The sequence below is a fragment of the Callospermophilus lateralis genome, chromosome 6 (assembly GCF_048772815.1).
Source record: "Callospermophilus lateralis isolate mCalLat2 chromosome 6, mCalLat2.hap1, whole genome shotgun sequence".
In the NCBI taxonomy this organism is placed as follows: domain Eukaryota; kingdom Metazoa; phylum Chordata; class Mammalia; order Rodentia; family Sciuridae; genus Callospermophilus; species Callospermophilus lateralis.
Window position 1 is genome coordinate 85606960 of NC_135310.1, and position 25312 is coordinate 85632271.

Genomic DNA, 25312 nt, shown 5'->3' on the forward strand with positions numbered 1-25312 from the left:
GGGTCACAGGTCCCAAACAGGTTTATATTTAAGAAAATTTGTTGCTTGAAAATCTTCTCTTAAATTTTTTTTTTCAGATCCAGATAGCTTCACTGTTATCCCAGAAACTCAGGGGACTGAGGCAGGAGGATCACAAATTCAAGAACAGCCTCAGCAACTTAGCGAAGCCCTGTCACAGTGAAAATATTAAATTATTTTCCTGTGTTACATTCTTTCTTAGCACCTTTATTAAGAACCTCTGCTCTCACACACAGGGCCAAACAACAGTTTAGCGGTGGAAGACCTTCCAGGAATCAGACAAAGGGCTTGGAAACAGCCTGTCCCAATGAACTCACATACCATGCTGCATCCAATTTCAAAGTGGGTCCCACAAACCCTCTGCAGCCCCACCACGACCCCAGGGTTCCAATGAGTTTTTAATGGTTTCTTATTTAAATGGAAGTAAAAAAAAAAAAAAACCTCTCCAGTCAAAAATCACAATGAGAGACAAGCAGTGAAAAACTGACCTGATCAGCCAAAAAGGATTCTATAAAACTCAAGGTCTAATTAGACCTTGAGTTTTATAGAATCATATTTTTCTAATTTTATAATTCTAAAATTAAATGCATATCTATGGTGCAAGCATGATTTAACTATTTCTTAAAGTTAACTATTTCTTAAAGGTTCTTTGTAATGGGAAGTTGTCTGTGCATACATTACAGGCAACCAACCTAACTCTGGAATAAAGTATAAAAACTAATTTGCTCCTTTATTCCAAGGTCAGTTTGAATTGGGAAAAGGACCCACTATACCTTGGAGAGTTCAGTAATAAGAAGCTCTGTCTCCTCTAATTGATTAGTGAAATAATGAACTGTAGACTCTGACTGATCGTGTGGTCTGAAAAACTGCCAAGAATACACATTATCAGTTCCCGTGGCCTTTAAACCACTCCTGCATCCCTCTGTGTTGATTTATGACATAAACCATAAAGTAAAACCTGATTTTTGAGGACAGAGCTATAGAGAATCTTGTTTCATTTTTATGTGCAAAATGCATTGAATAATAAAAAATGATAATAAATACAGTTAATTGTATAAAATGTACTACTTAACTCCATATTTTCTTACATATTCTGTTATTTTATTTCTTCCTGTGGTATTTAATTTAGGGTATTCTTTATTAAAAAAAATGCTTCATGAAAAATGTAGAAGAGAAATGGTGTTAAAAACTGAAGTTTTGACTTGATTAGAATATGCATTGCCTAATGTCCCACTATTTTGTGCTATATTTCTATTTCATAAACCTTTGTAAAGAGGATTAAAAGAATAGATATTTCATCCTCTTCCTAATTAGCACAGCATGACTTTTAAGACCACCAAAAACACTGTCAATTAACATTGGATAATTAACTCTTTTTCAAAAATACCTAAAGTTTAAAAAAAAAAAAAGAAAGAAATCCATGGATTCAGATTGACTTCTTCAAGCTTGACTTAACCCCCATTCTGACATTCTATTTCAGAACTAAAATATGTCAATTCTTTTTCTACATGTCAAATGTCTGGTAAATACTGAAATGTTTTATGTGGAATGTTCCTTAAGATCCTATAGGAAAGGAGGTTGAAGCTGTCCTGAAGATTTGTAGCAACATAGTGACTGTCTTTAGAAGGCATGTAACAATGACTTTGAGTGGAATGTGTCCTCTGCTGTTCACAGTTCAAGTTCCGTAGAGATGCAACTTATGGCCATCTTTAATAAAGATGCTGCAGAAGCAAAAAGACCCACTGGTGACCTCCTATCATTTGATTCCAACAAAATTGATACTGAAGGACTCCACCAAGGAACCATGGAGGAGAACAAGCAATCAGAAATCTATCTCACAATCACAGACCTCAAAAATCTGATCAGCAGAGTACTAGAGGAAGACCAATCCTTGGATGTGGGAACAATTCAGTTCACTGATGGTCAGTTGATGATTTCATGGTTCTAAATTTATCCTCATTCTGACAGATAGGCTAGGAAGTGTGAGTGTCTCATGGAAACTCATTTTAATGTAGGCCTTATAAAGTCAATGATTACTGAGGCAGGCACATCATGTGTGGTATCATTTCTATCTATTTTCACTTCCTTCTGTGTCTTATTTGATGAGCCTTTGGTGTCCACTCTGTACCAAGAATAGCTCTAGGAAAATCCATGTTTTTCAATTCAACGCAGGTTCACTATTGTCATCCAGTGGAACCAAGACAGACAAAAGAACCCATGAATAATTTTATTCACCTTGCATAATTTAAATTGATTCCCTCATCTAGTAAATTGTTTGGTCCTAGCAGGAAACAGATGGCACATTCAAATTAGAATCATTTGATGAGAATTTGATAAAGGAACTATTCACAAGAGTTTGCCTCTAGTCAAAGGGACAGGGCAGTTTCCTACATGTAAAAGCAGCAAGGTCTCATTCCTACCTCCCTAATGATCTAAGCCATCTCAAAGACAGAAGGCAAGGAACCATTGATGCAGTCTACATAAGTCAATCTCCAAAGACAGAAAGTTAAAGGGATAGGACTGGTAAATGGATCTAAACAGGTCAACAAGATAATCAGACACACTCAAGCTCTTCAGAGGGTGCCTGGAGAGACCCAGGAGCTTGGAACTGCCCAGCTGGTTCAGAAGACAGTATAATAGATAGAAAGGGAGGTCATTTTAGTATCACATGGAACAGTACTGTCATTCTTTTCCAGTTCTTTTTTTTCTGGTTCAGATAAGCAAACTATTAACACTGAAAACCTTCTCAAAGATCCCTGAGACCTGATGCAGTGTCCTAGCAGGAAACAAAGTCAGATCCTTACTGTGACAGATATATCTTGTACCTCCAAGGCACAAGAAGGTCAACCTTAGTCTCTTCTCAAAAACCAACTGATAATCTGGGTTTGTCTCATAGTTGAGCCTCCTGGGATATTCTGAGAATCAGGTTTAAGGGAGGAAATAGGACTCCACAAATTGTCTGTGACTCCAGTATTTATGCCAGCCATTTATTTCTTTGTCAGTTCAGTCATATTTTCATCCCCACTGGCCTACTCAATCAGTCTCAATGCTTGTCCAGAATCTGTAGAATAGAACTGAACATCCTAAAAATCTACCCTAAGAACTCTTCCTTTAAAAATGTCATTATTTTTAATTGACACAATAATTATATATATTCATGGGATACAATGTAATCATTCAAATATTCATTATGTAATGATCAAATTGTGATAATTAGCCTATCCATCACTTCATACATTTATCATTTCTTTGTGATGAGAGGATTCAAAAACCTCTCTTCTAGCAAATTTTGGAATGTAAAATACATTTAACTAAGTCATCCCACTGAGCAATAGAACCCTAGAATTTATTCCTGCTATCTGGCCCATCTGTATCCACTGACTAGCTTCTCTCCATCATTACACTCTTCTTATCAAACAAGCATGCAAGATGCAACCCTTGTATCTGTCCTTCAATGAACCAGTCATTATGCAATGCTGATTTCTTTTTTTTAACATTTATTTTTTTAATTGTTGTTGGACACAATATCTTTATTTATTTATTTTTATGTGGTGCTGAGGATCAAACCCAGGGCCTTACATGTGCCAGGTGAACACTCTACCGCTGAGCCACAACCCCAGCCCTGCAATGCTGATTTCTTAATGATATGTTACACTGCTCATTAAGAATTGGCTATTGCAAATTAACTATTTCCAATCTTGTTTATTGTTCCAATTATAAAAGAAAAAAATAAATAATCAAATCTTGTGATTTTTCACCCACAGAAGTTTTACCATCACCAGTCTCCAAACCTGACACCCAGTCAGGGTTGCCCACACCCTTTGCTGATATCATAAAGGTGAGTGTATTTGTTGTCCTTTTGTTCAAATGAAAACAAAGCTTCAAAACCTTCTATCAAACAAAATCAGTTTTATGAACTGGATAGAGAAAAATTACCATTGCAATGTTAATTATAATACTCTGTTTTTACAGTCTGTGCTTGGTTTAACCCACTTCCAGTAACTGTATTAATAAAATATAATTCAACTTGCATTTCAAATATTCTAAAATTCAAAGTTTCCTTGAATTTGGCTAGATCTTCATTTCAATTACAGTGAAGTTGTGCTCCCTCTTTGATAAAACAAACACATTTTTATGAACAAAAAGAATAATTAAAGCAGAATATATTATTTAACTTTGATTTTCAGAAATAACTAGAAAGGTAAACATACCTTATAAATTTACTTTTAATTCTTAAAGTCTTACTTACGTATTTATTTATGGGAAGTGGTGAATTCAAATTAATATCTTAGAAAATGAAAATAATAAGTAGTAATTTTGCACTTAAAGCTACATTAATTCACTTTGTGCCAGAAGTTATCACTAAAGTGTTCATAAATAAAAGTGTTGACTATGCTCTAGTCCCTTTTTAAAAAAAAATACTTTTTCTAGTAGATGGACACAATGCCTTTTATTTTATTTTTATGTGATGCTGAGAATGGAATCCAGTGCCTCACATGTGCCAGGCAAGTGCTCTGCCAACTGAACCATAACCCCAGCCCAATATTCCCTTTTAAAATGAAAGCATTCCAAAGTTGGAACAAAATAGATGCAATTCAAATTGTTAACAGTGAGCCCTTTTCAGACTAACCAGTTAGCCAAAAAGCAATAGATCATGTAATAGATCACTATACTAGCGCATGTTACCCTTGCAAGATATATTTTTAAATCAGAACCCCCTGTAGTAAATGTATGTTAACTACAAAATGATTTGCTTACATTAAGATGAAAATATGTAAAATATGGATTATAACCCTTCTAATGTATGATACATGTTCTGTTTCAACTTTTCTTTCTAAATCCATTCTTCAGGATGTTACTTTGAGTCCAGAGCTTCCTCTTATTGAACCCAGGGTTGATACAGTGGAGAGAGAAGGACCTGGCCAACCTGGTGAGTTTCTTTGCACAAAGTCAATGATAGATGACAACATTCTTTGTTAGGAATCCATCTGCAACACTACCTCAAAAACAAGTGACAAGGTCATCTTCCCTCCAAGAGAAGATTTGTTCTCACCAGCACTTCAAACAGAAGAGCTGTCCAATGAACTGGCTTCTGAAGAGCAGGATACCCAGTGTCCTCTCTCAGCCCTAGTTCCCATCCCACAGTGAGTACTGACAGCCCTTTCCTGACAGATCTGGTGAAGGAAGCTGAAACCAAAGCATCACCAATTGCTGCCCACTCAGAACAGCAATCTATTTTGGCTTTGAAATTGAGTCAGTCAGGACAAGGTAGGTTACAAGTCCCAGGTTCATGATTCAGGCTATGGCAACAGAGGATTGGACCCTTATTTTCAGTATATTGTTCTATATACCACAAACAAATGGGCCATTTATGCTGAACAACAAATAAGAAAGTTGATACTCACAAGTCATCTAGATTCACTTTTGAATTTCCAAGAACTTCAAAAGGCAATAGGATCAAACTTTCCTACTTCAAAAGAAATCTTCAGCAATATGTAAAGACCTTGGAGAAAGGGACTGAAATATCTGCAGAAGAACCTTTTTCAGTTTAATAAGTAGATGATTTAGTGCTCCAAGAACCCTTATTCTTTCCATTTTATAGTGGTCTCTGGTAAAACTACAGGTGAAAATCTCTTTTAAGAAATACAGGTCCCAGGATACAGACCTGATAAGGATGTACTGTGATTCTAAGTGTGAATACCAGAAGAGATTGGTTATGTCTGGTCTTTATTGTTGTTGTTCTTGTTGTTGTTACTGGTGATTTAACCAAGGGGTGTTTTATCACTGAGCCACATCCTCAACTCTTTTTATTTTTATTTTGAGACAGGGTCTCACTAAGTTGCTTAGAGCTCACTAAGTTGTTGAGGCCAGCCTTGAATTTGTGTTCCTCCTGTCGCAGCCTTCCAAATCTCTGGGGATTATAGGCATGCACCACCACACCCGGCCAGTGACTGGTATTTTTAACAGGAGCATTACTGTTTTCATTAGGGCTTTCTTTGCAAAATTTTACATCAATCTTATTGTCCTCATAAATGTTGTATGAAATTGATATGCAATTTTATAGAATATAGTTTTTTCAGGAATGCTTATATGTACTGATAGAAGAATCATCTATACAATTGGATTTGTTTTACTAGATCAATAACAAATAACACAATACAGTTATGTATTACTGTGTTACATTATTTCTAAAATGAATGACTCAATATGGCCACTTATTTTTCCTTTAAATCTGAAGTTTTGGCAGGGATCAGTGAGGGCAGCTCTTCTCTGCTCCATGTGTGCCAGCTAGAATATCTCAATTGGTGTTGAAGATCCATTTTCAAGATGGATCACACACTTGGCTAGCAAGTCAGTTCTCAACCAGAGCTATTGGCTAGAGCCTCATTTGTTCTCTATAATGCTTCTCCATGGGGCTGCTTGGGCTTCCTCATAGCATAGCAGCCAGGTTGAAATAGTCAGCATCCCATTCTCTTAAGGGCCCAGAAATAGCATTGCATCATTTGCTCGTATTTTGATGGCTAAGCAGCTGCAGAGAGCCCTTCTATATTCAAGGATTAAAAAAACAAAACGGAACTTATCTTTCAATGGGACAAGTACCAAGGAATTTTTAGCCACTTATAATCAACCACAATCCACATCAACCATCCTGTTGACTTCCAAATCATTTGAGGGGTAGTTGGACACAACACAACACACTTTTTGGCAAAAGGATTGAAATTAAATGCTCACTAGATTCTTCTCTTTCATTTTAATATCATAAAATCCAATTAGAAAATCAGCAATTCAAGCAGACCAGTAAAAATTAGAGTGTATCTATGAAAAAAAAATTACTGTATTTTCAAAATTGCTTTGCTATTATTGCTTTATTTTCACATTCCTTCTATCCATGAATGCACCACAGAACACTAAAGCTAGAAGGAATCCCAGAGGTACTTTGGTTAAGCCACTGTGTCACAGATAAGAAAACCAAGACTAGAGATGTAAAGTCACTTGCTCAAGCTTACCCCCAGATGATCACAGAACCAAGTCCATCATTCAAGTTTTCTCCACTTATTATTACCATATTTGGCTTAAGCAGCCCCAACATTTAAAGAAATAAACTTAAACTTGCTATAGCCTCTTCTTTATTTCAGTCCTTTGTCATTTTTTTGAAATGTTCCAGGTTTCTGAGTCTCTACTATCTCACCTCCTAGTCACAATCAGGTTTTGCCTCTAACCTACATGTTATAGACACTCGACTACATAAAAGTTGCAGATGACTTCCTAACTGATCAATTAACAGCATCATTTCAATCTTCACTTTATGTGACATTTCTGTCATGTGGCTCTTGTTGACTGTTTCTTTCTTGAAATTCCTTCTTCACTTGGTTTACACAAAACGATTACTTCATTCTTCTTCCACTCTCTACTCCTTGTTCTCCATCTCCTGCACTTGGACTTGTTTTAGATATTTTTATGTGTATGTTAAAAACCTGTTTCATTTAAAAAAAAAAAGTTGTGGCACTTTGCAGACATGCATGGAGTATACGATTCATTTTAAAGAATCAAAAGAATAATGGAAGAGAACTAAGATGAGTCTATTGGTGACAGTGAAATATTTTGGAAGCTGATGTGGGGTTAGTTGCATAGCATTGTGAATATACTAAATATCACTGGATCATTTACTTTTGAATGGTTGACTTTGGGGATGGGGGTGTAACTCAGTAGTAGAGCACTTGCTTTGCATAAGCAAGATTCTTGGTTCAATCCCCAGAGCCTACAGATACCTAAAACACCACAAATAATAATAATAATAATAGCAATAAGAAGAAATAAAAATAAAACAACTGATTTTATATTGTGAGAGTTTCACCTCAATAAATTTTTTTCAAGAAATCAGATGATGCTGTAGAGAAAACTGTATAAAAATGAATATCATAAAGTTATATAACAGCTTCAGGTGGTTCATGAATTTGGCTCTGAGCTTCTGAGCAGGCTGTGCAAGAAGGAAAACACCATCAGTCATGTAATTTAGATCTGCATGTTTACAGCATGGAAATTACTTAGAAGAAAAATTACTCTTTGGGTTCTGTAGCAGGAAGATGGTCTGGATTATGATTGAACCAGATCCTGTCTGCATCAGCCTCTCCACTGTGTAAAATCAGTGTAAAGCATTTCCTTTGAGGCCCCCTCTGGAGATATGCAATAAATACCAAAGCCCACGTCATTACAGCAGATCTAAGAGAGGTGGAGTTCTGACAGCCCACCTACATAGAACTGATTTGAGAGTAATTAAAGGAATGGATTGCTGCATAACCTTTAGGCAATACTCTGTAAGTAAAAATTATATCACATAACTGAGCTCTTGGTTATTATTGAGCAAAAATAGTTTTATTTGCTGACGTGGGCCTAGGGTGCAAATATTCTATGTTGCTAATTAAGGAGAGATCCATATGCTTTCATAATCAGCCCAGCTGGGAATGGAGACCCTCATTGTTATACAAAATTACATATAAGAGGTTTGTGAGGGGAATGGGAAAAAAAACAAGGAGAGAAATGAATTACAATAGATGGGGTAGAGAGAGAAGATGGGAGTGGAGGGGAGGGGGGATAGTAGAGGATAGGAAAGGTAGCAGAATACAATAGTTACTAATATGGCATTATGTAAAAATGTGGATGTGTAACCGATGTGATTCTGCAATCTGTATTTGGGGTAAAAATGGGAGTTCATAACCCACTTGAATCTAATGTATGAAATATGATATGTCAAGAGCTTTGTAATGTTTTGAACAACCAATTTTAAAAAAGAAAAAAAAGAAAAAATCGGCAATGAAAATAAAAACCATGATAACAAAAAAAAATGCCATATCCTAATGAAAAATGGAGACCTAATCAGGAAATTTTCCTGATTTTTTTTTAAATCCCACTTTTATTCTATGAAGAGCAAAACAAAGAGTACCCTAAAAAAGAATCAAGGCTTTCTTCCCTCATAAGCAATTCTGGATCTCTCCCATGCATAGGTAAAATGAGAATTAGAACTCCAAAGTTCTGCACCATGATATTACTAAGATAATTTTACCCTGGAAAATTTCTAAAGGTTAGTGTCACAAATGCCCACCAAGCCATTAGAATTTTGGTAAAACACTCCTGTAAATCTTTCAACTTAAGCAGTTTAATTTAGTAATTAATTCTCTGAGAAAAAATTACTTGCAAAATATGCCTCTAGAACACCAAATGTATTGGTGCGTTGTATTAACTGTGAGGTCTTCTAGTATTAATATTTGTTAAGAAAGTTGACCCCAAGCCATTCTTTCTTGCAGAGCCAGTTATCTGTTAAGATTACTTATAATTCATGAAAGTCAGAGTTATGAACATATAGAAAAAATTCAACATCCTGTCCTCCGCACAACATGCATCCAGCTCATTCAAAAATATCATCCAATCATGCAGGTAGAAATTATTTTGTGGATTGGTTTGGCTTAGCTGTGTGTAGGCAGCAATGCATTCCTGGTTTTGCTCATTAGAATGATCATCTGTTCTAATAACAGAAGGTCTTTAGTGTTCTCTTTTCCAAATTACAGACATTTTTCACTTACAAGACATTTCATTTAAAATATATTCAGGTTTCTTAATAATGTGCAATAATTTAAGTAAAGAAGCAAACTTTAGGCAGTGGTATTGTCCTTTTGGACATTTTTTGTCTTTCATTTCCTATATGGGTAATATGTTAAAATCAGTACACATTTTCAACTCCTGTTATTCTCTCAGCCTTTGACTTCATCAAAATGAGTCGGTGAGATGGGAGCTAAGTTGAATGACCTCAGTATAGAACCTGAATGTTAATGTTCCATAAGGTCAAGGACTGTGGTCTGTTTATTCAGTACTATCTTTTCATAGCCTATCCAGATTCCCAGCATGCACTAGACAGAAAATTAATATATGTTGAGTGAACTAAGGAAGTAAGTAAATGAATGTGTATCATAATACCTCCATAAAAGTCAGAACTGATGGAAACAATCTATTTTCCTTTTTAATCTGTCTTCTAAGAAGCTCAGAGCCAAATCAATGGTCCAGAAACAGCATTCTGCTATTAGTTCTGATCATACCACTCATGGTTGCCAAAATATGTCATCCATTGTCATGTATTTTCACCTTTATGCAGTTTAGCTTTTCTGGTGCCTATAATACCCTTCCATTCTTCCAGGATGACTTCCAATCATACTTTAAAAAGCCTGCCACCTTTGGGGAAGTTTTCCGCAACTGCTCCCTAAAAAGGATTCATAAATACCATCTGTTCCCTAGTTTCATAGCAAAAAGACTGCATACCTCTATCGAACACATAATATTGAAATTATTGCTGTGTGTGTGTGTCTGGGATCTCTCCCAGGCTGAATTTTGCTGAAGTGGAAGGACATGTTCTTATTCCTTTTTTAAAACTTCTGTGTCTGGCACATCATCATAGTTTCATAACTCTTTGTCCCTGCTGTCTTACTCAGTCTATCGGTGCTATCAGTCTCAGACAGTATACTCCTGGAGGGTAAGTCCCCTCCCCGGTGAGTCCCCAGGGAACTCCACAGACATTCTTACATGTGGGGCCAGGTTCCTTATGGTAAATAGTTTGGTCAAAATGAAGGTGCTGAAGAACTTTAGTCAGCTCCACCTGGAATGATATGACAACTACCATGCTGATTAATGTAGGCAAAAAGTGAAAGGAATTTGCAATAAGCCACTCTCCTCGCCAAAAAGGGAGAAAAATGTACATATCCTAACTCTCAATCAGGAAACCTGGCAAAGAAGTTATTTAAATTATTCTACTTTATAAAGAAAAAATAATAGACTTTAAAATATTTATTTAAAAAAATGAAATTTCAGCCATGTGGTCAGTATTTTTGCTTTTTTGCTGTCAGAAAGTAAGGTTTTCTGAGCATGAGTACACTATAAATTTTCTTCTGAGGCTAGGGGTATAGCTTGGTGGTAGAGTGTATACTTATCATGCTAAAAGACCTGGGCTCAATCCCCAGCACCAAAACACAAAAACACTGCTCTGTGAGGTCTGTGAGGGAAATGTCACCTAAAAGAAGGAAAGAATAGCCACCCAGCAAAGACTCAAAAACAGTCTTCACAATGCCCAGGGAAAGATGGGAGTAAGTTGAAGTTCTTCTGGCTCTCAAATTTGGTACTTCTAAATTTAACTTAGATATTGGGTAAATTAGTACTGTCCCTCAAGATATCAGGCTGGGAAACTTAATGACCAGCTTGCCCCATATTTTGGCATTTCCCAAGAAAATTCTTGTTCTGGCCTTCTACTCTCCACTGAATTGATAATCATTCTGCTTCTCTGCCTGAATCTATTCTTTTTTTCTCCTCCCTCTCCGTATTCTGGAGGCCAATGGCCTAGATTTCCATGATAACCCCTCATCGCCATTCATATATGATATCTCTGTGAGCAGACTATATTTTAGTGCAGTTGAGGTGATGAGCAAAAAAGGAAGTCACCATGCAGCATCACTCAATAGTAACCTCAAATTAGAGAGACATCTCTGTCGTAACATGTCAATTATACCCGCCACTGGAGACATTCCGCTGGTCATTTCTGCTACACCATTCTGTCAAGTAATGATTTCCCCAAATATCTCTTCATGATCACCCTTTTCCCAGGCTGCTCCCAATTCCCTCCCAAATATGGCCCAATTTTTATGCAAAGTAGTCATTTGTTGAACTTCTTTCAACATTTCCCGAAGCAGCTAGAGGCAGATGCGCATAGAAATTGCACCTTTCTCTTCCTTCCATACTGATACTACTTTACGTGAACACACTCAACATAAATAATCAGTTTCCAGAAATTCTTGGCAGCTTCATCTCACCTTGGTGCCAAAATTTCTACTTTTTTTCTTTCCTCAAGATAATTATTTCTCCTCCTTTATATCACGTAAGACAATTCTCTGGTTTTGCATCATATGGCACTTGTGCCCAATAATTTTCCAGGGGTCCCATGTAAATTAGGAATCTATCCATCACAGATGAATTCCAGAAATCTGTAGGTCATAGACACAAAAGAATTCTTCATGTTCCAGTAGACCACAGAGGATCCAAGATTTTAGTGAATTCCCTTAATTAGTACTATCTCTCTGGGATGCTATGCTCATTCATTTATTCATACAACAAATATTTACCTTGTACTTATTAGACACAGAGGATAACATGGTGAACAAAGAAAATGCTCTCCATGATTGTCATAGTTTGGGTTTTCCAAAACAAAGACTCTGTGACAAGGATTCGATTACAAAGAATTTACCTCAGAGAAGAGCACAAGAAACCAGTAAAGGAATGGAGAAGTAAAGCAGAAAAAAGAAGGAAATCAATATCACCAGTATCCCTGTAACCACTAGAGCTTATAATGGTAGGCTGGTGGTGTGCTGGTAAATGCTTAACAGCCAGGGGGTGGGGGAGTGTAATATGTATGCTTATAGATTTACTATAAAATTTTGCAAATAGCACACAATTTACAAATAATAAAATATATTCCTTAGTAACATTTAAGCTGAGATCTGAATGATAGGAAGGTAAAAGAAAAATTTAAGGAATGGTGGACAGTGTTTAGGACAGCTGGAAGTGATATGACATACTGAAGGAAAATGGAGAAAACCAGGCTACTAGAAGGAATTAGAAAATGATGAAACTGGAAATGTAGAGCTTTATGAGCCTTGTTAAGAATCATTAAACAATTTTAATCAAAAGAATGACACAACAAATTTGAGTTTAAGTCTTCTGACTGCACTGTGGAGAAGTGGCTAGAGGTAGGCAGGTACAAGGGATCAATGAAAGGATTTTTAACAGGAATCCAGGCTAGAAATGTGAAGTAGATTAATTTGAGTGGTATGTATGAGATCAAACCAAGATGGAGAACTCTGAAGCCTTGAATGGATTCGTCAACACCTGCTGGCCTGAGGGAAGCACACAACATGTTACAGGCTCATTAGTAAGAAATGGCAAAGTGTGTCTCAGCCTTTAGAGCAGACAGTGAGCAGGATTGGGCTGGGTGGTGATTTCACACATTCTTTCCTGTTTCCTCTTGATAGTCAGGTGACTGGTGAGCACGAGGCAGGAGATGCTTTAATGTTTCTCAGTACTTTGAGATCCTTGACATGGTCACTAGTATCACTCCATGCAATTTTGTTGGTTCAGGTTTACATAAAAGAGAAAGACTGATAACTATTCATGAGAGTAATATTTTTGACTGATCCAGCCACTATTTGAAAGAAAAAACAGATAACTAAGTGCAGGATAATAAAAAGGTAAACAGAAAGACTCCTGGAGATTCATAATTTCTCTTCACAAACTTCTTTTGGACTCTCTTACCAGGATTTCTCTAAATTTATAGATCTGGTAGGGCTGCTTTCTCCTCCTGTATATCATGACTTAGTGACTCTGTTCAATGATCCAGTGGTTTTTTATTTTGTTTTTTTCCTTCAGTTTTTTTTTCTTTTAGTTTTGGGTGTCAGTCATATTTTTTACTTTTAGTTTAGCATCTGCAATCCATCTCTTCTCATTTCTTGAGTGACCGCTATCACATGACAGGAATTGTATTTGTATCTTACTAACACTAGCTGAATGCTCACACCTCACCAGTGCCAGGAAACCAGTATGTGACAGCTCTGGGCTCAGCTAGGCAAGAGGCATATGCCACATCACCAAACTGTGCAGCCCTCTCACAGATTATCTGGAAGCTAGCTCAGTTGTTTCCTTTCACACTTAGTAGCACTAAAACAATCAGAATAAACCTCTTGAACTCTATTCTCTAGATCATCCCTCTGTGATAAACAGCTCTAATGACAAGCACAACAACTAAAATGTATAAACTCTTAAATGCATTTCAAAATTAAGCCATTATGACAATTTTTGCAGAAATCTTAACTTAAAAACATTTTACTCAGTTATTACATGTAGAAAATTAGGAAAGTTTTCAGGGGAAAAAAAAGGTTACTGTAAGACTTAAGGAAAAACAATTAAAAAACATGGCATGGTAAAAAATATTGGAGGAAATAAACTGCTGTTGCTATGGACTAAATTTTAGTTTGCATCCCCCCTAAAACTCATACTTTGAGTTTATATCCTCAGTGTAATGTTATTTGGGTGGGGTCTTTGGGAGGTAATTGGGTCATGAGAACAGAGCCCTTATAAGAAGAAACAGAACAGAGATGATATCTATCTCTTCCTCTCTTTCTTTGAGAATGTCCATCTGCAAAACAGCAAGGATGCCCCTCTCTGGACACTGAATTCACCAGTGCCATGATCTTTCTGACCTCCAAGGTTGTGATAAATGCATTTCTGTTACTTGAGCCAACTAGTCTATGCTATCCCATTAGGACAGGTTTCAAAGATGCAGACCCTTCTATACAACAACAATACACAGTCATCTGTCTATGAGGTTTCCAAGGCCTACATTTGAGAGTCGATTAAAACTTTATGTTAGAGAACTCTTAATTATAATTATGCCAGGACTTCAACATGGTTGTTCAACAAGCCAAAGAAGGGCTCTGGACAGAAAATCAAGGTTCTCCCTGAACCATGGTGTGCTTTCCACCTACTGCCTTTATTCAATACCTCACACTAGGAAGTAGTGAACAATGGAAGATTTTATGTACAAAAACAAAGAACTGTGTATGGGCTAAACATATGTCTGTAACTGTGTAATATTAGAGGACAGGAAAGTCAGTGAGAAGCAGGGGCATCACAGACAGTCCTTGCAGAGCTATAAGTAGGCCAGGATCTATGCGAGGACCTTGCTGAAGAGAAGGGAGATGACCCTTCTTGCATGAGTTTCAAGAGCAAAGATGCAAAGGGTGCAGTTCAGTTCAGAGAAGAATGCCGAGAAATAAGCAGGGAAGTAGTGTATCAGGCATACTTTTAGAAGTTAGAGAAAGGATTTTGTTCTGGATTTTCAAAAACTAAATGGGGTTAATAAAAATGGGCTTTAAGAAAGTTAGTCTGGCCACATCATGAAAGTGAAAGTAGGACAGTAGGAGACTTTGTCCTGTACTTAGTGTGAACCTTTGAGGCAGAGATGAGAGTGGAGGCAAAGAAGAATAAAGAAAAGATACAAGATATTTTACTCAATAAGCATATTAAAATAAACCAGAGACTACTTTGAATAATGTTTAATGGAAGAAGAGAGGAGATCAAAGAGTCTGTATATCACCTGAGATTGAATACCCCGTGATCATCTGGGTTGTATATGAGACATATATATGTTGTATATGAGTAGATTTTTTTCCACCCTAGAGTTGAAAATCTAATAGAATCAATCAACAACATATTCTTTCACAAAGAGATGTATTTTAAAGTTTTGACTCACACGACTGTGGAGAGTGGTAAATCCAAAATCTGCAAGGTTAGGTGGCAGAGACAGAGGGTAGTTCAAGTTTGAAGGCTATCTGCCAGCAAAATTCTCTGGGGAGATTTGTCTTTTTCTATTAAGACCTTCAACTCAATTAGATAAGGTCTACCCACATTATAGAGAGTAATCTGCTTTCCCTCAAAGTCCACTAACTCAAATGTTAATCTCATCTTTCATGGAAACATCTAGAATGATATTTGTCCAAATAGCTGGATATCGTGGTCTAGACAAGTTGACACATAAAATTAATCACCACAGTATGTCTTGAATGACCTCAGTATAGTAGATAAAAGACAGAAGCTGTTTTATATTTTAAATCAGCAAAAAGATGATAAACCAGGACTAGAAGAGGCAAAATCAGGTAATAATTCAACAATTCATCTCATTCAAAGATAAAATATATTTGCCTGATGAAATGCCCTTAGTCATAACAAATGACATGTTTGTCATTAGTGGCAACAGATAATCAGTATTTGTGGGCTTGGAAGAAGCTGGTAGTAGAAAAAAAAACAGGAAAAAATGCACTCAACATGGAATAAGAATAGAGAGAAGGTTGTCCAGAGGAAAACCATAAATAGAGGCACAGGGATGGCATACCATAGGTGGCCAAAGTGGCCCATCATCACTTCCATAGTTCATTTCCCCTTCTATCATTTCTCAAGTAAATGGGACATGCTGCAAGGATTTCTGCCTCATGTGTCCATATCTTGACCCACATGAGGTAACATCATAACTAGAGTGGGAAAGCAAGTGTTTCTGCCCCCTTTTTGCCTAATTTTATAGAGTGATAAATACCAGCTAGGCAAATATTTTCAAGAGAAAGAGTAATCAGGAGACGAAGTGGCATCCTTGAGAACACAGAGCAGGATTGTTGCTTTGGGTCCTGTTGTGGAGAATTGCATTGCTTAAGGTACACAATATAATCCAATAAATCAGCACTTTAATCAAAGAAGTAGCTCTTGACTTGAGGAAAACTGGCATCTTAACACTTCTGAGGTAGAAATGGCAAAAGTATTTTTAATGCTTTTGGGTAAAATCTTCCATGTATAGTTTCATTTTTAAGTTTTAAGAAGGTGAAACTGCATTTCTAAAAGTATGAGTAGATTACAATTTTGAGATGTGGTCACTTTATAGAAGGGGCATCTATATGGGCAACTGAGCAACCTTCTGTAATATTCATGCACTTCTATTCAAAATGACAGGTAACACTGTCCATCTAACCTTAAAAATGTAAATGTCAGGAAAATGAAATCATTGTCTTTGAATAGCTTTTATTAATCTGAAGTAGAATTTAAGGTATTTTGACCCACTAAGTAAAATAAAAGATAAGAGGATTTGCAATTTCTTCTACCTCAATTTTTCTTCCTTGGCAATGAATGCAATAGAAAAATAACAATTCTCCATTGCTAGCTGGCAAGCTGTCTGTATTGTCAGCTTAAGCAAAATCCTTTCTAAAGCACATATATTAGCTTTATGCTATTTGAAATGTTAAAATAAGTACTAATCCATAGAATTTTAATAAAATGCTTACTAAATGTCATCCACCATCAGCATTTCTAAAACTTGCCAAGTTTCATTTATAGAGATACAGTAAATGAGAGCATATGTAGAGAGGAAAATTAATAAATCTATTTGTAGAAGTACTGTTATATATAAGCATATATTTATGATTTTTTCAGGGTTTTAATAAAAACTATATGGGTATACAACATGATTTTTAATATATGTAATATATTAAACTGATTACTATAGCATTTCATCTCTTTGCGGAGTTATCTTTTGTGTATGTATGGTAAGAACACAAAATCTTCATATACTTGGAGTTTAAGTAAAGTTATCTCTATAGATTGGAGTCTCAACCCTGTCTTCATTCTGCATGATGGCAAATTTCTCACTGATTTGGGGGCTTTATGTGAAAGTTGGCAATACTTCAGACTCATCTATTTGTGACATTACTGAATGATCTTCCAGTTAATTTCTTCAATTTTGAAAGTCAGGGTATCTCCAGGGTGCTCTGCAAATTTTTTTATTCATTCTAATGAGTTATACATGACAGAAGAATGCATTTTCATTCATTGTACACAAATAGCACAACTTTTCATTTCTCTGGTTGTACACAATGTAGAGTCACACCATATGTGCAGTCATAAATATTCCTAGAGTAATGATATCCATCTAATTCCACCATCTTTCCTGCCCCCATGACCCCTTCCTTCCCTTCCCTCCCCTTTGCCCAATCCAAAGTTCCTCCATTCTTCCCACACTCACCCCCTCCATCACCATTATAGATCAGCATCCACTTATCAGAGAGAACATTCGGCCTTTGGTTTTGGGGGATTGGCTTCCTTACTAGCATGATATTCTCCAACTCCACCCACTCCACCCATTTACCTGCAAATGCCATAATTTTATTCTCTTCTAATACTGAGTAATATTCCACTGTGTATATATACCACAGTTTCTTTATTCATTCATCTATGGAAGGGTGACTGTTGATTCCACAGTTTAGCTACTGAGAACTGAGCTGCTATGAACATTGATGTGGCTGTGTCAATATAGTATGCTGTTTTTAAGTCCTTTGGGTATAGACCAAGTAGTAGGATAGCTGGGTCAGATGGTGGTTCCATTCCAAGTTTTCTAAGAAATCTTCATACTGCTTTCCATAATGACTGCACCAATTTGCAATCCCACCAACAATGTATGAGAGGTATTCAGCAAAGTATGTGCACCCTTTTGTTTTAAATTTGTGTTAAATTCGAGTACAGGTAATTGTTCATGATGTTTTACTATATATTTAAGGAGCTCTTCAAGAAATGTGACAGCTTGGGGAACTGGGCAGTGAAGAGGAAGAAGGAGGTCAGAGGAAGGAAAGTGAGATAGAAAGAATAAAGCTGAAAAAAAAAACAGGAAACTACTACTGCAGTATCTAAGCCTAGGCCTCCACTGTCTTGCCATACATTACCATCCATGGGTGTCCTTCATTCTTGGCTAAAGACAGCAGGGAGATGATTTTGAAAAAAATTTCCTGAGATTTAATGATATGTTAATAGTCTCATTTATGGAGCCATTTGATCCATTGTTTTATTATTTATGAAAGATGTGAAAGTCTCTTGTTTCATTTGAATCATCTGAAGTTTTGTTCGTCTGCTTGTTTCGTCTTTGTTTTTATTTTTTCAGTTTTTAGCCTACACTTATAAACTAATGTATTTCTCCATTCATTTCTCCCTTGGGGAATCTCATTTTCCATGCTCATTGTTAACTTTCTCTGCTTTCTTCTGTGAGGGGCAAGATATCCAATTTGACATTTTATGCATTTTATAGCAATATCCCTGTAATGATATCTTTCAACTTTCATTATTGATAGCTACTTTGCTTGGTAAGGACAAATTATATTACAAGCATCATTCTCCTCTACTCTAAGGCCATCTTCCTAATTTCAAACTTTCTTTGCAAACTCATGATCTGCAATAAGGTATCTTTATGTGGATTCCCAACCAGATCTGAGCCTTCAACGACCTCACAACCAATGAAGGCCAATTTGCCCAGGATTTGATGGACCTGAAGTTTTTTTCCCTCAGACTTTATTAAAATAATTATGAAGACCTTCAGTCCACAGTGAGATTTTTTTTTCAACTCCTTAGAACCTTCTTGTTATAAATTCCTGCACAGAATTATATGACCCTTGTTTTGCTTCTTCTTCTTCATCTAGTCTCAGCACAGCCTGGGTGCTTATGTAACATGAAGCCTCATAGCAGGGCTAAGATGGGGGCCCTAGAAATGACACACTAGCCTCAGGCACAAAAGTTAAAGGGCAGCTTAAAACTCAGTAATTAAGATAATATGTAAATATAATATTTCAAAAAACAAAAGCTATGCAATACAATTCATGATAAAGAAATCCATTTTTTAAATAAAGATAGACTGTTGTTAGTTTTATAGCCCTGTATTATTGTGCAGCAGGAATAGTCATTTCCAATCTGCCCATGGTTCCTGACCTGCCAGGCCCTTCAGGCAGGTTTATGAGGGTTCACATGAGTGCAAAATGATTGGGCACTGTGGGGGCTTCAAATATAGTCATCCTTTACTGTAGAGGTTTTGTTAACTTGTTCTTTTAGGTTCAAAATCTAGAAGAATATTTTGATAAGTGTATACAGGGGTGCACATTTCCAATTTTGCCTCAGGATTCAGTACAGTTCAGCACAAAGAGAACCAGGTCATGATCCCTAAACCATTTTCCAGGCTTTGTCCAGCTAGGCACCAGGTGAAGGAGTAGGAGGGGTGGACCAATCCAGATGACAACAGAAACAATGTAGACAGGGGCTTATGAGGATAACAATGATTTGCTGAAAATTACTAAGCCATTATTTTAGATGAGAAATGCATTAATTTTTTCATGTATTCACTGAAATATAAATACTTTTCATCAGGGTTCTGGAATCAGCTTTCTATTTTCTCTTCCCTAATGACTCAACCAGACTATTTAAGATTGTAGTCTGATCTGATTCCACCTGAAAAATACTGGCTGCCTGTGCATATCCCCTGGATTAGCAGGTGATTCTTCCTCTCTCCGCCTTCTCACCATTGTACCTCTTTCTCCTGGGCTCCCGGGCTCCCTGCCTGAGCCAGTATTTTAAAATTCCTTTTTGATGAGTCAGTTCCCTTCCTTAGTTGACCCTTATCAATCAGATGAGTCAGTTCCCTTCCTTAATTGACCCATATCAATTGACCCATATCAATCTAACAACAACAACAAAAAATACACACACACTTTAAGCACCAGTTGCCATCTTTCTAAGCCCAAAACAGTCAAATATCACCAACTTCAAATTTCAAGCTATTATTCACAAGACAGAGAACTTAATGTAGGGAATGTGATACTTTGGTGAAGGAGGATGGGGGAAGCCAAGTGGGAAAGAGGGGTTACCCAGGATACTTCTGCCCCCACAGGCTAGAGACAAAGGAAGAGGGGCCTTGCCAGAGCCCATGGGCCAGCTCACTTGAAGAAAGTGGAAAGCTAAGGTCACCTGTCCTATAGGAACTGGAGCCAGAGAGAACTGTTGCCAGAATAGCCACTTGGTACACAAAGGGAATGGAGAAATAGTCCCCACTTCTTCCTAACAAATGCACATCAGCTAAACCCAGCCAGAAACAAAACTGGACAGAAGAAGCCTTTGAAATATAATCTACAGGAGTCTACACCCTATCCCTGCCTCTCTGAAATAGCATTCAGCAAAGTAAGGGCAAGGAATAAATCTGAGGCCCAGGATCTGATCAGAGTCAGGGGTCCCATCATCAAATAGCAACATAGCACATCTACCAGCATCATGCTAGGTTGCTCAAGCAAAATGAGCTGAGAGCTCTTGCAATCTCATCACCTCATTTCAATATTGTGGGAGCCACAAACATACATGGTCTTGTACTTCAAAACCATCCTATTATTTATACTTAACTAAAAGCAGGAGGCTCTCTCCAACTGTGTTTTAGTCAGCTTTTTTGCTGCCATGACTAAAAGATCTAACCAGAACAATTTTAGGTAAGGAAAAGTTTATTTGAGGGCTCACGGTTTCAGAGGTTATAGTCCACAGAAGGCCTGCTTCATTCCTCAGGGCTCGAAGTGAGGCAGAACATCATGGAGGGAGAGTGTGGCAAAGGGAAGCAGCTCACATGATGATCAGAAAGCAGAGAGAGGGGCTCCATTTTCCAGATACAAAATACATACCCCATAGCCACACCCCCAATGAAAAACTTCACTTCCTCCAGCCACAACCCACCTGCCTCCCGTTACCACTCAGTTAATCCCATCAGGTATTAATTCACTGATTAGGTTACAGCTAATAACCCAAACATTTCTCCTCCAAACCTTCTTGCATTGGCTCACAGGTGAGCTTTTGGAGGACACCTTACATCCAAACCATAACACACTATATCAGGTAACCTAAAGTAACTAAATAATTGCTTATGTTTCCAAGGAAGTATTCCCTTGGACACACAAATCTATCAGTTTCAAAATAATAAATAGCATAATAACTTGGGATAGTTCCCATTTATAATGACATCTTGATGCAGTTATCCATTTTAGCTGCCCTTGAAATAAAGCAGTTTCACTCTTTTTTATGCCAACTCTTATCTATTTTCTTGTTTTTCTCTGCCCCAGAGACATTCTCTAGATGAATGAATGAATGAATGAATGATAAAATGGTTGGTAAGATAGATGTAGAAAATATAGGGATGTTCCCCAGCTTTTCTTCAATGGTAGTTGGAACTATAAACTGCTATGGTTGATGCAGAGCCATAGAAGAGAAATGTAAATCTTCTTAATGTAATGTTTTATCTTCAAATCACAGTTAAAATGTCAAAAGTAGGAAGAGTTGATTTGCTTAGAAAGATAGTTGTCATTAGAGCATACTTCATTGCTGGTAAGGAGAGTTGTTTGGATAAATCCTCTTTATTCAGATACTGAGTAATAAACTGTTGCCTCAAACATTCAGTTTTCTTCCTCATGGTCACATTTCCTATGTGTTCAGCCTTTGTGGAATGCTATAAGCCCCCCTAACACACACACACACACACACACACACACACACACACACACACACACACAGATGCAGTCATTATCCTAAAATATGTCAATATGTCCTTTAGAGCTGAACCTTTCTATGCCTTAATATTTATATATGGTTAGCCTTTGATTTCTTCAATACAGTTCATTTCCAATAATAAATCTTGCAAATTCTTCAAAATATGCTATAAAATAAAAGCAGATTAAATACTATACTTTAAGCACAGTTGTCAATATCAAGGACATGAAATTAGTCAGGCTTCTAAGGCACCAAGGGTAGTTAAAGTGCCTTTTGTAAATCACTTAGAAATGAGTACATGCTTAGAAATTTGAGTTTGAAATAGCTCCAATTGGAACTATTAAGGTTTCCCCAAAAATGTTTCTGCTTCTAAGCTATCTTTTAAAAACAGAAATTTAGAACCAATCTCTTACATTCTTCCCTTCTTGGCACATTATTCCTTCTACCTAGAATATGCTGTATGAGAGTAATATCTTCAAAATATGTATTTACAAAATATGTAACAACATATGTATATACGTATGTTATATGTATGGCTCAGCATATATATGTATCTATATATGTATGGCTCAGCATATGTATATTTATAGTTAATTATACATATAAGTTTATATATTTATATATGTACATATGTATATTTATATAATTATACATATGCTGAGCCATACATGTATAGATACATATATATATATATATATAGACACACACATATTTGTGTGTGTGTGTGTGTGTGTGAGTATATTTACAGAACCAACTTATAGAATGCCTTGAGGGAAAAAGTGATTATTTTAAGTAACTGAAATATAAAATATCTTCTGCAACTGTAACTTGGAAAAAAAAAACATGAAAAGCTATCATACCGGTTCTCTTCCTAAGAAGGATTTATATTCTATTAAGATATAAGCAAAGAAGGATGTTAACTAGCTTCAGCTGACAACAACCTAGAAATTCAAACATGCTTTTTAACATGCATTTGCTTTTTAACAAGTTCTTTAGATATACAGCACAAAATGACATTCATTGATATAAAAAGCATTTTAAATGTCAAATGGAAGAACATTTCTAAAGGAACTTCAGTGTGATCACGTTATGATTTCCTGCTTGTCAAATACAAAGCTACTGCCTGAAGTTGAATTTTTTTGCCTTTAATTAATTTTAAAAGCAGAATTCTCCCTTTTTGGACTTCATTAGATTTTGTTATTGAACATAAATATTTGTATAACACTTACTAAACCTGATCTTTACTAGCAAAATACAACTGAAAAGTAACCTTTGTATGAAATAGGAACTAAGAGGCTTAAAGCAGAAGAAAAAAAAAATACTGTTTTACATTCTCCTTAGGGGCAGATCAGGGATGGAGTTGAACTCAGTGCTTCATTCACTAAATTTTCCTGTACCAAGTTGTAGAACCTTTCCTCTACCATTATTCTCAAACTTTTCCAGGAATCAGAATTTCCTCCAATCGGCTTCTTTTCTCTCTCTCTCTCTCTCTCTCTCTCTCTCTCTCTCTCTCTCCCTCATTTGTTCTTTTTAGATATACCTGACGGTAGAGTATATTTTGACATATTATGCACTCATGGAGTATAACTTATTCTAATTAGGATCTCATTCTTGTGGTTATACATGACTATGATGTGCAGATTCACTAGTCTTGTATTCATATATGAACACAGGAAAGTTATGTCCAATTCATTCTACTGTCTTCCCTATTCCCATCCCTACACTTTTCCCTTTATTCCCCACTATTTCAGTCAGCTTTCTCACTGCTTCAACTAAAAGATCTGACCTGCACAACTATAAAGGAAAAGGAGTTCATTTGAGGGATCACAGTTTCAGAGGTCTCAATGCATAGACAGCAGGCTCCATTCCTCAGCACTCAAGGTAAGGCAGGACAACATGACAGAGGGAAGCAGTTTACATCATGATCAGAAAGCAGAGAGAGACTCTACTTGCCAGATACAAATATATACTACAAAGCCACACCCCAATTCCCACCTCCATTATCACGTCAGTTACCATTCAGTTATTCCCTACCAGGGGATTAATTCACTGATTGGGTTAAGACTTTCACAACCCAATCATTTCTCCTCTGAACCTTCTTGCATGGACTCACATGTGAGCTTTTGGGGGATACCACATCTAAACCATAAAACCCTTTGTTTAATCCAATGAGCTTCTATTCTTCCTCCCTCCAGTTATTGTGTGTTAGAATCCGCATATCAGAGAGAACTTTCAGCCTTTGGTTTTGGGGGATTGGCTTATTTCACTTAGCATGATAGTCTGAAGTTCCATCCATTTTCCAGGAAATGACATAATTTCACTCCATTGTGTATACATACCACATTTTTTTTACCCATTCATCTACTGAAGGGCACCTAGGTTGTTTGAATAGCTTAGCTATTGTGAATTGAGCTGCTATAACATTGATGTGGCTGTATCATTATAGTATGCTGATTTTCAGTCTTTGAGTATATGCCACGGAGTGAGATAACCGGATCAAATAGTGATTCCCTTCCAAGTTTTCCAAGGAATCTCCATACTGCTTTCCAGAATGGTTGCACCAATTTGCAGTCCCACCAGCAATGTACAAGTGTACCTTTTTCCCCACATCCTCGCCAACGTTTATTGTTACTTATATTCTTGATTCCAGTGGGCTTCTTAAAGCACTAACTGCTGAGCTCTACCCCAGAGTTTCTGATGTAATATTTCTGAGGTAGGGCAAATTTGCATTTCTAACGGAGTCACAAGAGACTCAGATTTGGGGGTGAGAGAGCTTGGAGAAGCACAGTTTCACCATAACAAAAGTATAACTTATATTTGGGCTTCAACATTTTCAAAATTTCAGGTCTTTTATTTAATTAATTTTATTTATAAACCATCTCATATGATCCAATAGATCTATCCATTTTACAGATTATCAATGAGAAATATTATGAGTTCTGCTCCTATACTGCTTGTTTCAATGAATACAAATGGCATTGATGAAAGTACCTGAGACTTGAACCTAGGAGTCATCCAAGATGCCCCTCATTCCACTCATCCCCAGAAGCTGTCCACATCACAGTGAAGTTACTCTCTATATTATGGAGATCCTACTTTCTTCCATGTCTGTTTTTTGCATATATTGCTTTCTTTTCCGGGTATGCCTTGATACTCATGTTTAAATTTTTCTAAGAAAGTTTCATAAAGTTAATATATAATAAATCAGGATGGGTTATCCTCTATACAAAGCTAATGGATTTTGTCCTCTTTTTAGTACTCATGAATCTAATTTCTCCTTCAAATGTGCACATCCTGTAGCACTCCTTTATAAATAGTTACCATTGCATAGGTGTGT

The 25312-nt window shown here is 36.6% G+C and overlaps 1 protein-coding gene across 2 annotated transcripts in view; it reads left to right on the top strand.

The window, feature by feature from the left end:
- The window catches only part of LOC143402491 (interphotoreceptor matrix proteoglycan 1-like), a 140057-nt gene that overhangs the window by 62306 nt on the left and 52439 nt on the right, over window positions 1-25312 (top strand). For both annotated transcript variants that reach the window (XM_077109551.1, XM_077109552.1), the window contains 3 exons: window positions 1693-1940; window positions 3783-3856; window positions 4870-4948. In XM_077109551.1, the coding sequence (XP_076965666.1) occupies window positions 1693-1940; window positions 3783-3856; window positions 4870-4948 (401 nt within the window). The remainder of the gene's footprint in view (window positions 1-1692; window positions 1941-3782; window positions 3857-4869; window positions 4949-25312) is intronic.